The sequence below is a fragment of the Bombina bombina genome, chromosome 7 (genome assembly GCF_027579735.1).
Source record: "Bombina bombina isolate aBomBom1 chromosome 7, aBomBom1.pri, whole genome shotgun sequence".
In the NCBI taxonomy this organism is placed as follows: Eukaryota; Metazoa; Chordata; class Amphibia; order Anura; family Bombinatoridae; genus Bombina; species Bombina bombina.
In genome coordinates, this window is record NC_069505.1 from 257,324,386 (window position 1) to 257,340,509 (window position 16,124).

Consider the following 16,124-nt stretch of genomic DNA (forward strand, 5'->3'; position numbering starts at 1 on the left):
TATTTGACGGCGCATTCATTTTGTTATGAGTGCACGCATGTTACGGAAACACCTATATTTGTGTTGTTTTCACAAAGCAAATATGCGAATGAATACACAATGAAATCTAAAGCAAATGAATTAGATTAGGGAGTTAAAATACTTACCTGTAGCGCACTGGAGAGCCGCGCTAATCCTGACCCGTCTTCACAGAGCTTCTGGGCGCACTAGGGCTTAGCGCTGCGGATCCCAGGGCCTATGCTAAAGAGGACGATTTTTAGGGCTTGCCATTGTATCCACCACGCTTAGGGCCTCTATTACCAAGGTCTGGCGAACCTGATCCGACAGTGCGGATCAGGTCCACCAGACCTCACTGAATACAAGAGCTGCTGGTGCAACGCCGCCCCCTGCAGGCTCACGGCCAATCAGCCGCCAGCAGGGGGGTTTCAATCAACCCGATCGTACTCGATCGGGTTGAATTGCGGCGATGTCTGTCCGCCTTCTCAGAGCAGGCGGACAGGTTATGGAGCAGCGGTCTTTGTGACCGCTGCTTCATAACTGCTGTTTCTGGCGAGCCTGCAGGCTCGCCAGAAACACGGGGCATCAAGCTCCATTCGGAGCTTGATAGATAGGCCCCTTAGCCTCCAATTAGCGAGCCCTGGGGCTCTGTGAAGTATCAGGATTAGTTCAGATCTCCAGCGCGCTACAGGTAAGTATTTAACGCTACAGGTAAACATTTTTGTCACCTGTAACAAAGAAACATTTACATTAGTTCAATGAAAACTAATGACAATGCTCCACAAATATTCAGTATTTATTTAGTTTAAAACAAAACAAATACCGAATAGCACAGTTTTTTTAAATATTTGTTATGAAAGATTCAGCTGAACTGAATTTGCCGCCTGTGCACACCTTTAATTTATATGTATTATTCAGTTTATACATTTTTACAATAAAAAAAGTAGTATTTGAAAATATGAAAATCTGTGGCCAAGATGCAGTCGTGGATATAATGTATTACTAGAGCAGGGCTGCTCACCTACAATTAATGATGAGGCATAATGAGTCATTATAATGTATAGTATTCATTAAAGGGACATTAAGCTCTAAATAAATGATAGAGTGATGCATTCAAAGAAAAGATTAGTCTAATAACATGTAGATGTCTGCAATCCGCTCAATCCTATACGATCTGACTGATTGACACCCCCTGCTAGCGAATCTGGTGAACTGCTTGTGCAATGCTAAATGCCGACAGCGTATGCTGTCGGCATTCAGCGATGTCTGTCGGACATGATACGCTACAGCGTATCATGCCGGATAGACATTGATAAATTGTCCCCTTAGTGTCTATAAAACAATTGAAGTTGCCATGTTGTAACTTAGGTTACCTTCTCTGCTGTGGCCAATTAGGGACTGTTACAAATAGGTCACTAGTGTGCAGCCAATGACTGTGTGGAATATAACAGTGTTCTGCATTTCCATTTCTAACAGGAACTGAAAAGCTCACAATTTTAGAATGGAGTTACAAGAAAAGGGGACAAAATTCTAAAAGTATTTAATACCCCTTTAATAACTGCATGTATCATGTGCATAGTGAAGTCTGAGGACAAACCCTTTAAATAGCCCCTTGAATATATCTTATCTCCTTTGCTGTGGCCAATAAGGGACAGATATCCTGCGCTGATCAAGCAATAACTGTGTAGCATGTGACATCATGAGGAGTTTCACTGCACATGTACACTGTGACATCATGGGGGGGGGGTTCCCACTGCAGCCACCAATTGAGAAGAAGAACAGGGGTCCCTAGGATGGGTCAGAAGGGGGACCCCATGAGGATGACATGTGACGTTCACATTCTGTGCTTACTACAGGTTAAAACATGGCTAATATCACAAATTTAAAAGAGACAATAAGCATGTTTTATTTACAATATTACAGGAAAAGAGGGAGATATAGTAAATTGCACATTTATTTTACTATGTATAATGAAGCACTTTATACAGTCTGAAAGAGTTTGCTGTCCCTTTAATATCAAGTATTTCCCTGCTTGGGCTGTTCAGTATCTCAGTGACTGAATTTCTCACCTGTGCTCAGGTAGGACAGGGTTGGTTATTCAGCTTGTTATCTACATTAAAGAGCAGCAATTGAACATTTTATAACATTTTTGTATAATTGAATCTATAGGTTCATGGGAGATGCGTGTGCAAACACAACACAAACGGGCTCAACTGTGAGAAATGCGATAGTTTCTTCAATGACCTTCCATGGAGACCCGCTGAAGGGCACAGCACCAACGCCTGTAAAAGTGAGTTTTATCCCGCTCCCTGAGAATCACATGACCTGACAGGCCAATGGCATCTCTGGGAACATATCTTCACTGTGCAGTTCTCATGTGGGAGAGTTAAATGTGATTAGTCTATATAAAAAGCATAACCTTTTGTAGTCTATATTTAAAGTCCAAACTTTTTTACAATTTTACTTCACAGCATAATTCTTATTAACGGGAAATGAAACACAATTTATTTTCTTCCAGGATTCAGAGAGAGCAGCAATTTGAAACAACTTTCTAATTTACTTCTATTATCAAATTTTCTTTGTTCTTTTGTTATCTTTTGGTGTAAAGCAGGGACATAAGCTCAAGGTATCTCTTCAACAAAGAATATCATGAGAAAGAAGAAAACTTGTTAATAGGAGTAAATTGGAAACTTTTTTAAACATTGTGTGCTCTGTCTGACCCACCATTTGGGGGTTTATACCCATCTAATGTAGTTGAGCAGGATTTGGACATCAGATAGCTGGTTACATATATTATATTTTGTTACAACTGTGGACAAGTATTAGATAGAAACACAATGTTGTATGATGCATGTGCACATTGTGCCACGAGTTGTACCAGTTGGGAGAAATGCGCAGGCTCGTGCACTCATGTACTGGGCTGACACCCCTCTGCTTTGTCTTGTTTGTCTTAGGCTGCTAGCGTCTCACAGCAGGTGTCTTGACTCTATGTGCTGGCTTTTCTAAGAAAATGTAATTGAATGTTTTTTTCAGAATGTAATTGCAACAACCACTCCCGTAAGTGCCACTTTGATATGGCCGTTGTACCTATCCACCAGCAATGTAAGCGGTGGGCGTTTGTGACGACTGTCAGCACAACACAATAGGACGTAACTGTGAGCTGTGCAAACCTTTCTTCTACAAAGACCCCAGCAGAGACATCAGAGACAGCAGCGTATGCCGAGGTAACCATAGGCCGTGTCTTATGTGTGGAGTTTGGGTTGCTAACTAGTATTTATACTTCTATTTTCTTTAATCCTATGTTGAGTGGTCTTGATCTACTGAGGACCATGATTAGCAAAGGTTCATTTGTACAGCATGAATTTATTAAATCTGTCTTGCATAGCTCGCAATGTTTTCATTTGGTGTAGTTCTCAATTAAATCAAACTGTCCCTCTATTGGGAAGTGTGGGTTTTGCAAGCTTGAAGAATTCTGACAAATATTTGCAGAGAACTTCAACACCGTGGGCTAAATATTCAAAACCTCGCTGGCATGGAGAGAAAGCATGCAAATTATTAAGATTTTTGTAGACCTTATATTGTAATGTAGGTGTCTCTCCTTGACATCAAGAACCTGTATAGTAATATAAACAGTTTTCAAATTAAAATTTGTGTTTCTAAAAACTTATGATGGACCTCACCAAACGAAGACGAGATATCTTAAATCATTTCACCTGAGCGGAGAGATTTTTAATATCAGGCCTCTGTGAGCATACATATATCTGTTCTACTTTCATACAAATTCAATGGGGCCAAATTATCAATGTGCGGACGCTGTTGCGGATCAGGTCTGCCGCACATCGATAAATGCCAAAAGCATATGCTGTCAGCATGTATCATTGCACAAGCATTTCACTACAAGGCTCACGCGGAAGCAGGTGAATACAGGGCCATACAGGGCTTAATAAATCGGCCCCATAAAGCATATTTGTCATCTAAAAGGGATTAATGAATGGTCATATTGAAAATAATATACTGAAAATTACATTTATTTATCTAGTCATTTGTTTTAAGAAAAAAATGTGTCTCTGTAATGACTAAAATTAGATTTAGTCATTATTTAAAAAAAAAAAACTTTCTCGGTTACGAAAGAGTGACCATATATGATTTTGAAGTCGTATCTTGTTCATACAAAACTATTTCCTTACTGTAATACCAGTTACACACATGGAACAACAACTTTTATAACTGTTGTTTGTATTGCGAAGATTGTGATCATGTTAAGGAATGGGGGGTGTTCTTGACAATAAATTAACATAAATATTATGTAACATTATATGAATGTAATGAAATACAGGGTAATCTAAATAATATTAATATAATGTACACTATTGTTTTTAAATGTTCACAGATACAATGCACTTAAACCCTAATACATAGGGGCCGATTTATCAACCCCCGTATTCAGCCACATGCAGCTGTTTCCGCGCGAGCCTTCAGGCGCGCCAGAAACAGGAGTTAAGCAGCGGCCTTCAGACCGCTGCTCCTTAACTCATCTACCACCTCTGAGGTGGCGGACAGCAATCAGCCCAATCGGATACGATTGGGTGATTGACCCCTGCTAGCGGCATTGCACAAGCAATTCATTAGAAATGCTTGTGCAATGATATATGCCGACAGCGTATGCTGTCTGCATTTATGGATGTGCGGCGGACATGATACGCTACAGTGGATCATGTCCTCCTGCACAATGGTAAATCGGCCCCATAGTGTGCATATTAACTAGTGATATGTTCCATTGCTACAGTGAGATAATCAAATAAATACATAAAAACATTGTACTATTTCTACATATATGATGCACAACAGGAATCTTACAGACTTTTTCGAGAACACGCCCTTTTGCGTAACTTTACTCGCTATAATTTCTTATCCAATAACCTCTATTTTAATTCCATGCCGCTATAGCTTGTGATTGTGATCCAGACGGTTCTCTGAATGGAGGGCTTTGTGACGCTCAGGATGACCAAGTTTTGAAACTCATTGCTGGACAATGTCGGTGTAAAAACTATGTTGAAGGGCCAAGATGTGACAGGTGCAAGGCGGGATTCTTTGGGCTTAGTGCAAATAACTTCCAAGGCTGTCAAAGTAAGTATTCTGAGACTGCTGTAACAGTACCCAACACTATCAGTATCCAGTGCTTTTTAATGTGACTTACTGCACCAAACCCACATACTCAACCTAATCATACAACAATGAGGCGCTCTACAAAAAAACAATAATATTCCCCCAATCTCCAACCACCTTGGTACAGGACATTGTGCGCCCAACATAAGCATTACAGCAATGTTAATATTAACAGGCTGGCCATATGTACAAAAACGTACTGGGGTTCACTATAGAAAAACAGCTGAAAATGCATTAAATGGATATGAAACCCTCATTTCTTTTCTTTCATGATTAAGATAAAACAGTAATTTTAAACAACTGTCTTAGTTACTGCTATTAGCAAGTTTTATTTCGCCCTCATGTTTAAAAGCAGGGGCGTAATGCTTAGGAGCCGTCCCATTTCATATGTCAGCAGATTTGCAAGAATGTTAACCATTTGCAAGAACACTAGATGGCAGCACTATTTCCTGCTATGTAGTGCTACAGATGCCTACCTAGGTATCTCTTCAACAAAGTATACGATGGGAACGAAGCACATTTGATAATAGAAGTAAATTGGAAACTTTTTTAAAATGTTATGTTGTGCAAAAATCTTAAAACAAAAATATAAAATAACTGTATGATCACCTGCGGATTGAGAAAACCAGGGTTAACATTAAAATTGTAGCCACCAATCAGCAAACGCTACCCAGAATGCTGAATCAAAAATGGGCTGGCTCCTAAGCTTATCTTCCTGCTTTTTCAAATAAAGATACCAAGAGAATGAAGACAAATTGATAATAAGATTTACCTAGGAAGTTGCTTAAAAGTGCTGCTCTATCTGAATCATGAAAGAAAAAAAATGTGGGTTCCATATCCCTTTCAGTACTTATTGGCTATTAGGGAAAACTTCAGCAACTTATTTGGTGAACAGGAGTCCAAGCCTTAAAACAAAATGCAGGTTTATTAAGAACAGCAATATCTATTTGTGACAAAAATACTCTTACTTATAGGAAATAAAGACAAAAAAGTATGTTTTGTATAAAATTAACTCTGCTATTTTTTTTTTTTTTTTTTGTAGGATGTCAGTGCGACCCCAGAGGTACCGTTTTAGACGGTTCTCAGTGTGACTCAGTCAGTGGTGACTGCTTCTGCAAACGCTTTGTGACCGGACGTAGCTGCAACCAGTGTCTTGTAAGTTTACGTGCAGCAGATCTAGCTATGGGATCACTCATACATTAGCAGGATATACAGACGCAACTACATATATGTTAGTATTGATATGAGAGCTTTGTTTATTTATTCAAGAAAAGCAAAAACCTGTGACGCTGCCGGCATAATCCGGATGTTATTGGGACAGTGTGGAACATGGATACGCTGTTCAGAGGATTTTAAAAGGTGAATTACTAAAAAAAAAATGTTTTATCTATATGGACTCCAAGGTTTTTGCTTTTCTTGAATGAATTTACCTTTGCTTGATGCGGGGTCGAATCTGGAGGAGAACGGCTCAGCTGGTACATTAGGACTTTGCACACGAACAAGGAGGTCGCCACATATCAGCGTCTACCCTGAGGAGGAGAGGTGAGCAACAGACTTTCTAGGGTCCTTGATAATAGTTGCACTCTCTGTAGACCGGGGTTTTAGATGAAAAAGGAAAATTGAGACTGTGTGGGTGAGATACGTGCTGGAATACATCACGGCCTATTGAACACATTATTTATTTATGAGACTGAATAGGGATAATAGGTACATCGTTTCCTAGCCAATTTAGGCAACGGTGATTACTGCAACTGAGTTTGGTGTGTGGAGAAGAGGGTAATAAACTTTGTTTGCTGTTAGCTTAGTTTATTTGTCAGGGTTTTTTTTTTAGATATTTACTAGTAAAAAAAATTAGTTCATACATATTCATACAAATACCGTATACAGTGCATAAATATATATATATATATTTTTTACACCTTCAAAATCATGACACGTTCTACACCCCCAGAGCACAAATCCCTATGGCTGGAGTAAGTGCACTGCTCAGTGATGCACAAGGTGACCAGCGGTGATCACTGCACAGATAAATTTGTCTCAGTACTATAAAGGGAGGATGAATAGCGCTAGGGCAGGGGTGTATGTTGGCCTAGGCCAATAACCTCCCAACTGTACCTATTTGAGAGAGACCACCCCTAATCCTCAGCTCGTCCCTTTGAGACAGCCATATGTCCTGTTTTTGCAGAATTTCCCTTAGCCCCACCCTCAGACCACTCAGACACGCCCACAAACCTCCTGGACATAACCACAAACCCACCCACTATCCATCATATCCTCACCCCTTCCCAACGCTGCCGAGCCACAAACAGCAACAACCTTGTCAACCTTCTGAGTCCCTAATACCTATCTACAAATGTTGGGAGGTATAAACAAGGTAGAAAATCAGGATGACTTCCCACACTTATGTTCTCAAAATATTTTTTTTATTAGTTTTATTACAAACAGTTTTTCCCTGGTTGTCTCACCGTGGTTACATGACCTTTTTCATGTATCCCTCGTCTCTGGCTGCTGTAAGATATTTGCGAAGTACATATGAACTAAAATTGTTGGGGTGGGAGAATTAGGGGACATCATATTTGCCAGTGCCTAGGGAAGCACAAAATCTAAATACATACCTCTCAACATTTCAAAATTAAAAAGAGGGACAGCCCCCCACCCCCGCGGCAAAAGTGTTATATGTGGTGGGCAGGAGCGGGTATGGGACTTAAAAAAAATCTTAAGACCAAAGTAATATATATAAAATTCTAAATAAAGTCATATATTTTAATACTCTTAGGCAGCAAATCAAACACTACACAGCATACACTTATACATGCAGACACACACACACTACACAGCATACACACACACACTACACATAATACACTTATACATGCAGATAATACACACACATACACACACACTACATAGCTTACACTTATACATGCAGATACACACACACTACATAGCTTACACTTATACATGCAGATACACACACTACATAGCTTACACTTATACATGCAGATACACACACTACATAGCTTATACTTATACATGCAGATACACACACTACATAGCTTACACTTATACATGCAGATACACACACACTACATAGCTTACACTTATACATGCAGATACACACACACTACATAGCTTACACTTATACATGCAGATACACACACACTACATAGCTTACACTTATACATGCAGATACACACACTACATAGCTTACACTTATACATGCAGATACACACACACTACATAGCTTACACTTATACATGCAGATACACACACTACATAGCATTCACTTATACATGCAGATACACAATTATACATACAGAAACACACACACACACAGCTTACATTTATACATGCAGATACACACACTACATAGCTTACACTTATAGATGCAGATACACACACTACATAGCATACACTTATAAATGCTGATACACACACACTTATACATACAGATACACACACACTACATAGCATACACTTATACATGCAGATACACACACACTACACACAGCATACACTTATATATACAGATACACACACACTACATAGCATACACTTATACATGCAGATACACACACACTACATAGCATACACTTATACATGCAGATACACACACACTACATAGCATACACTTATACATACAGATACACACACACTACATAACTTACACTTATACATGCAGATATACACACACATACACACACACTACATAGCTTACACTTATACATGCAGATACACACACTACATAGATTACACTTATACATGCAGATACACACACACTACACATAATACACTTATACATGCAGATACACACACACTACACAGCTTACACGTATACATGCAGATACACACACATTGCATAGCTTACACTTATACATGCAGATACACACACACTACACAGCATACACTTATACATGCATACACACACATACTACACATAATACACTTATGCATGCAGATACACACACACTACATAGCTTACACTTATACATGCAGATACACACACTACATAGCTTACACTTATACATGCAGATACACACACATTACACATAATACACTTATACATGCAGATACACACTACACAGCTTACACTCATACATGCAGATACACACACACTACACAGCATACACTTATACATGCAGATACACACACACTACATAGCTTACACTTATACATGCAGATACACACACTACATAGCATTCACTTATACATGAAGATACACAATTATACATACAGAAACACACACACACACAAAGCTTACATTTATGCATGCAGATACACACACTACATAGCTTACACTTATAGATGCAGATACACACACTACATAGCATACACTTATAAATGCTGATACACACACACTACACAGCATACACGTATACATACAGATACACACACACACACACACTATATAGCATACACTTATACATGCAGATAAACACACACACTACATAACTTACACTTATACATGCAGATGCACACACTACATAGCACACACTTATACATGCAGATACACACACATACATACAAATACACACACACACACACACTACACTGCTTACACTTATACATGCAGATACACACACACTTCATAGCATAAACTTATACATGCAGATACACACACACACATACATACAGATACACATACACACACTTATACATACAGATACATACACTACATAGCATACACTTATATATGCAGATACACACATACTACACAGTATAGACTTATACATACAGATACACACACACTACATAGCATACACTTATACATGCAGATAAACACACACTACATATCATACACTTATACATGCAGATACACACACACACTACATAGCTTACACTTATACATACAGATACACACACTACATAGCTTACACTTACACATGCAGATGCACACACTACATAGCACACACTTATACATGCAGATACACACACATACATACACACACACACTACACAGCTTACACTTATACATGCAGATACACACACACTACATAGCATAAACCTATACATGCAGATACACACACACACTTATACATGCAGATACACACACACACACTACATAGCTTACACTTATACATGCAGATACACACACTATATAGCATACACTTATACATGCGGATACACACACACTACATAGCTTACACTTATATATGCAGATACACACACTATATAGCATACACTTATACATGCAGATACACACACACACTTAAACATACAGATACACACACACACACTACATCATATATGGGTATCTGTAATTCATTGTATGGGGTCCTGGGCAAGCACATTAGCTAGCAGTCTGAGGCTGCCACTGTTTGTTACCCTGGTGTTACAACTGCTCATCATATAAAACTGAAGGCATGCTAGTATTATCACCAGGGGTTAGACATCATCACTACCAGAGGTTAGAGGTCACCGTTACCTGAGGTCAGAGGGTATACAGCCTTCTTACTCCTGCTTAACCCACACACCATTCCTTTTCCATAGGGAATCTAACAGGAATCTAACCCTGTGAGAGCAAAGCCAGCTGCTTCTGAGTATGGGTCCAATAGAATTTAAAAAAGTAAAATAAAAAAATGCATGGGGCAATGCGGGACAGATGGCAAGCAACTCGGGACAGCGGTACAGACCCCTAAATCGGCACTGTCCAGCGAAAATCAGGCAGTTGGGGGGTGACGCTGCACCAGGAGTTTGTGGAAAATGACAAGGTTTTGAAAATGAATATATATATATTAAAGCAGCTTTACATTTTTCTACACAGTACATGTAGCATTTTGCCACATAGAATATATTGGTTCTGTTTGTGGATTAAAGATCACATTATTGTCCCTTTAATTTGGCCACAAGTTCTCTTACTACAATCTTACAGCTGGCATGTCATATGCACATATTTAATAACACTAAAATCTCCCTCTGCACATGTCTGGAACACTATATGGCAGCAGTTTTGCAAGAAAGTTAGCTATTTGAACAAACACTAGATGGCAGCACTCTTTCAGTACTCCAGATATTATTATTATTATCGGTTATTTGTAGAGCGCCAACAGATTCTGCAGCACTAAATATACCTAGTTATATATCTCTTAGACAAACAATATCATGGGAACGAAGCAAATTTGATAATACAAGTACATTGGAAACTGTTTTTAAATAGTATGCTCTGTCTGAATCACAAAGGAAAATTTGGGGGTTTCATATCCCTTTAACTGGAATTAGACCACCTGCTAGAAGCAAAATTGCCACACTGTGTCAGTGACATTGCTCTGAGATATTGGGGCGCAAATTCTTATGAGAACCCAGATCCCAGAAGTTTAAGTTTAGGACATTATTTATGTATTTAGTTCCTCATAAACTCAGTAGATATTTACTTTTTATTGAGGGGATTATAGGTAAGGGCAGGGCTGTTGTATTACTGAATGTGTTTATTAATACAAAGGGTGTAGTTTTCCTGCACAATAACAATGTATAGAGCGTGTGTCTAATCTCTGTACACCTTGTGAGCTGCCACAGGAAATACCATTTCCTTGTTATGACTGGCACATCCTCTTGCTAATTCCACATAGCAGCTGGTGGAACTGGATCTTTGCTGCTAATGGAAATCCAGGGAATTTGCTGATGGGCACAAACTGGTAAAACTCCCCCTCGCACTCTGCTGTGCCTGTAATTACACGATTAAGTACAGTGCGTGGTCTGCACCAGCACCTGCTCTCAGAAGCATGGGCTGATAGTGTTGTAGGAAATAAAATAATAAGGCACAGATCTCTTTATCCGTAGACTGATGCGGAATATGATGGCACAGAGTACGCACGACATATGTTTTATCAAGCTAGTTAAAGGGACTGCTTCATTCATTTATAATTGCTTAAACACAATTTGTTGCTCAAACTAAGTTGCTAAGATTAAGGGGTAGATTTATTAAATGTCGGACGGACATGATACACTGTAGCGAATCATGTCCACCCGACATCGCTAAATGCCGACATTTAACACTGCACATTTCGTATCCTATCGGGATAATTGCTGTCCGCCACCTCGGAGGTGGCAGATGAGTTAAGGAGCAGTGGTCTTAGACTGTTGCTTCTTAACTTTTGTTTCCGGCGAGCCTGAAGGCTCACGCAGAAACTGTTGCATTCGCAGCTTAATAAATCGCCCCCTAAAACTTAAATCAACTCATTCTGAAAAAAAATCATGTGTTCCTAATATTTTGCAGACTTTTGTTTTAAAAAAAGCTGAGTTTCAGTCAACTTTATTTTTTTTTAGTTAAATCTTCTGTTTTTCTCTTCACCTAATGACACTGGCAGCCAATGGGTTAATGTAAAGGTGAACCCACTGCTGTTAAACACCAATGGATCTGCTTTAATCACTCTTAGGCTGCAAGTGTCATTTGTTATCAATAAAACAGGCAGGTTTTTTTCTTAAGATAAAGTCAGGGGTTTCAAGTACTTCTCACCTGCATACAGTTATTTCTATGGCTTAAAAACAAATGATAGTACAAAAACGGCATATGTACATATTCACCAATCACCATCAGTCTTGCTGAGAGCAGGGTGTGGCCTTAAAGGGACAGTAACACTGTGAGGTTGTAATATAAATCATTATGCATAGTAAAACAACTGTACAATATACTTTCATTATTTATTTTGCCCCATTTCCCAGCAATTTAAGTCTGAAAGTAGTGGATTTTCCATCCCTGAAAACTGAAAGAGCACATGTGTCTGTCATGTCTATTCTTTCTCGGTTATCATTTCTGCTGAAGGCAAGTCCTCTCTTCTCAGGGGTCAAGTCCTACAAAAGAAAGTGTGGGAACTCACCAAGACTTCCTCCCTCACAATTAATATTTATATATATATATATATATATATATATATATATATATTATATATATATATACTGTATATATATATATATATATATATATATATATACACACACGTACATACATATATACACTCACACACACTGTATTTATATGTATATAGACTTTGGTTAATGAAGGCAAATTAAATCCAATGAAGCGTTGCATGGTTGCCTTTTGGCCTGAGAATCCTCCTCTGTCACACCCACTTAAAGGGACATGAAAACCCAAAATTTTCTTTCATGATTCAGATAGAGAATACAATTTTAAACAACTTTCTAATTTACTTCTATTATCTAATCTGTTTTATTCTCTTGGTATAATTTGTTGAAGGAGCAGTAATGAACTAATGGTTTCTAACTGAACACATGGGTGAGCCAATCACAATCGGTATATATATGCAGCCACCAATCATCTTGCCTAGATAAACCTTTCAGCAAAGAATAACAAGAGAAGGAAGCAAATTAAATAATAGAAGTAAATTGGAAAGTTGTTTGAAATTGTATTCTCTATCTGAATCATGAAATAACAATTTTGGGTTTCATGTTCCTTTAAGGTAAATAGTTCTATTTCTGCTGAGGGGAGCTAAATAACCCCAGAGCAAGACACAAAGACATGTAAGCACCATATGTAATAAAAGATAATAAAGATATCAATAACAGTGGTGATAACACAGCAGGACCGCTGACAGTCTTACATTTAGTGTATTGTAGGAAGTGTTATTGCCCATTACTAGAGGATATCACTATCCCTCTAACAGACTGTGGTCCAGCTCCTCCCACCAGCAGCAGCAATGTTTATTGAAGTGTTTCTATTCTCTGTACAGAGAGAACTTAGTCCCTCCTTCAAAAATAGTGCAGGAACTCCGTTCCTGTGCGTTCCCACCCGACTTGACCCCTGTCTCTGCTTCAGACTCAGAAGTCTGGATTGGCTCCTCCGAATAAGAAAATTAGTTGGTGGACCATTGTAGACCAATTGCGGCAAATAAAGTGTTAATCTGTTCTAAAATAGTTCAGACTCTGCTGATATGTTAATCTGTTGGAAGACAGCTGAACAAATGTTGCACTTGGAAGCTTTTTGTTGTCCCTTTAACCCCAAGACGTCGTTAGGATAGCAGGAAACTTACTACCTTTTTTTGCGTCTTGCACCCTCCTTTTAGTCAATGGGCAACAAGACTGAGGGGCGGGCGTGCCTAGCACCGTAGGCAGTCACCCATCATCTGATCGCGGCATTAAAATTACATAATCACATCACTGATTTGCAGCATTAGCAGATTATAGAATTCATTTTTAGTCTGTTTAAGGAGTGTGACACTAAGCACAATATTTTCACAAAAGCAAGAGGTGATTAATAAGGGGAATGTTTTGTACTTTTTTCCCTTTAAATGCACATTAGTGATTTAGTAAAGATGTTGTTAGCAATACCTGCTCTGAGAAGTAACTCTCTAACAATCCCACCTGTCTTTTGCTAACAGCCAGAATATTGGGCTCTGAGTCACGATGTTTACGGGTGCCGTGCCTGCGATTGTGACATCGGAGGAGCTTGGGATAACAAGTAAGTAACTCAGTAAGTTATTCATTCACTGATTATTTCAATAGCCTCTAATTCAATTTATTTTCCTTAAATATTAATTTTAATATTAACTGCTCAAGTTATAGACTATGCAAGAGACTATTTTATATATTATTATATAGAAAGAAACATGAAACATAAAATATTTTCTTTCATGATTCAGATAAAACTTTCTTCATTTGCTTCATTCTCTTGGGATCCTATATTGAAGGAACAGCAATGAGAGCTAGCTTAGCACATCACTAAGCCAATAACAAGAGGTATATATGAGCAGCCATCAATCAGCAGTTAACTCCCATCTACTGAGCCTTTCCTAGCTATGCTTTTCAACAAAATCTACAAAGAAAAATATGCAAATTCAATAATAGAAGTAAATTGGAAAAACATTTAATTTGTATTCTTTATCTGAATCATGAAAGATCTTTTTTTTTTTTAGGTTTCATGTCCCTTTAAGTCCATATAATTGTATTGGTAAAATTAAATGACCCAAACATCATACAGCAGAGAAAAGTGTGAAGGGTATCCGGCCACAACATGACAACGCCATGTCAAGAGCACAGATCACTAGAATGCTGAGACCTTGGTGCCTGTAATATTGAGTGGAAAACTACTGTTGCCATAAATATTGATCTAAAATGACGTTAATGGTTATGAACTGGAGTAAGGAGTTTAGGTTCATTTTAATGTTAGGGATTGGTGTTAGGGTTAAATTAATGTTATGGTTAACATTATAGCTCTGGCTAGAGATTACATTAAACTGTCATGCTTTAGACACAGATCTACTTTTATTATCAAATTTACTTTGTTTACTTGGATCCTTTTTGAAGAACATAGCTAGGGAGGCTCAGGAGCATATACGTGTCTGCATCGTCTGTAACAATGTTATACATTGTTTTCACATGCTGCTGTCATCTAGTGCTTAAAAATGAAATAACATGGGTACAGCATTACTGTCATACAATGTTATAAAGACTTGTGTGTACTCAAGAGCCTACCTAGGTATGCTAACAGAACAAAGTCAATGTAATAAAAGAAGTAAAGTTGTTGTTTAAATTGCATGTTTTATCTGAATCATGATTCATTTCCAACCACACAATGCATGCGCTATCTGTTTGTTCTAATGATTAAGCGTGAAGAAGCTTAAAGGCTCTGCCCCATTGATAACAGTGCAGTTACTGGGGATGATTTTTTATAGTGCAAGAGGACATGATCCGCTGTAGTGTTTCATGTCCGCCGCACATCGATAAATGCCGTCAGCATACTCTGTCAGCATTTATCATTTCACAAGCATTTTACTAGAAATGCTTGTGCAATGCGCCCCTGCACATTCGCGGCCACTAGCAGGGGGTGTCAATCAACCCGATCATATGCGATCGGGTGGATTGCTGTCTGCCGCCCCAGAGGTAGCAGACAAGTTAAGGAGCAGTGGTCTTAAGACTGCTGCATCTTAACTCCTGTTTCTGTGGAAACAGCTGAATGCAGCTCCATACGGAGCTTGATGAATCAGCCCCATGGTCTGCACAGAAGCCCT

General features: G+C 38.6%; 1 protein-coding gene across 1 annotated transcript in view; it reads left to right on the top strand.

The window, feature by feature from the left end:
* Window positions 1-16,124, top strand: part of LAMB2 (laminin subunit beta 2) — a 177,081-nt gene that overhangs the window by 53,951 nt on the left and 107,006 nt on the right. Inside the window, 7 exon segments of the mRNA XM_053720712.1 lie at window positions 2,167-2,287; window positions 3,031-3,080; window positions 3,082-3,108; window positions 3,110-3,221; window positions 4,945-5,124; window positions 6,206-6,318; window positions 14,496-14,575. Of these exon segments, the coding sequence (XP_053576687.1) occupies window positions 2,167-2,287; window positions 3,031-3,080; window positions 3,082-3,108; window positions 3,110-3,221; window positions 4,945-5,124; window positions 6,206-6,318; window positions 14,496-14,575 (683 nt within the window).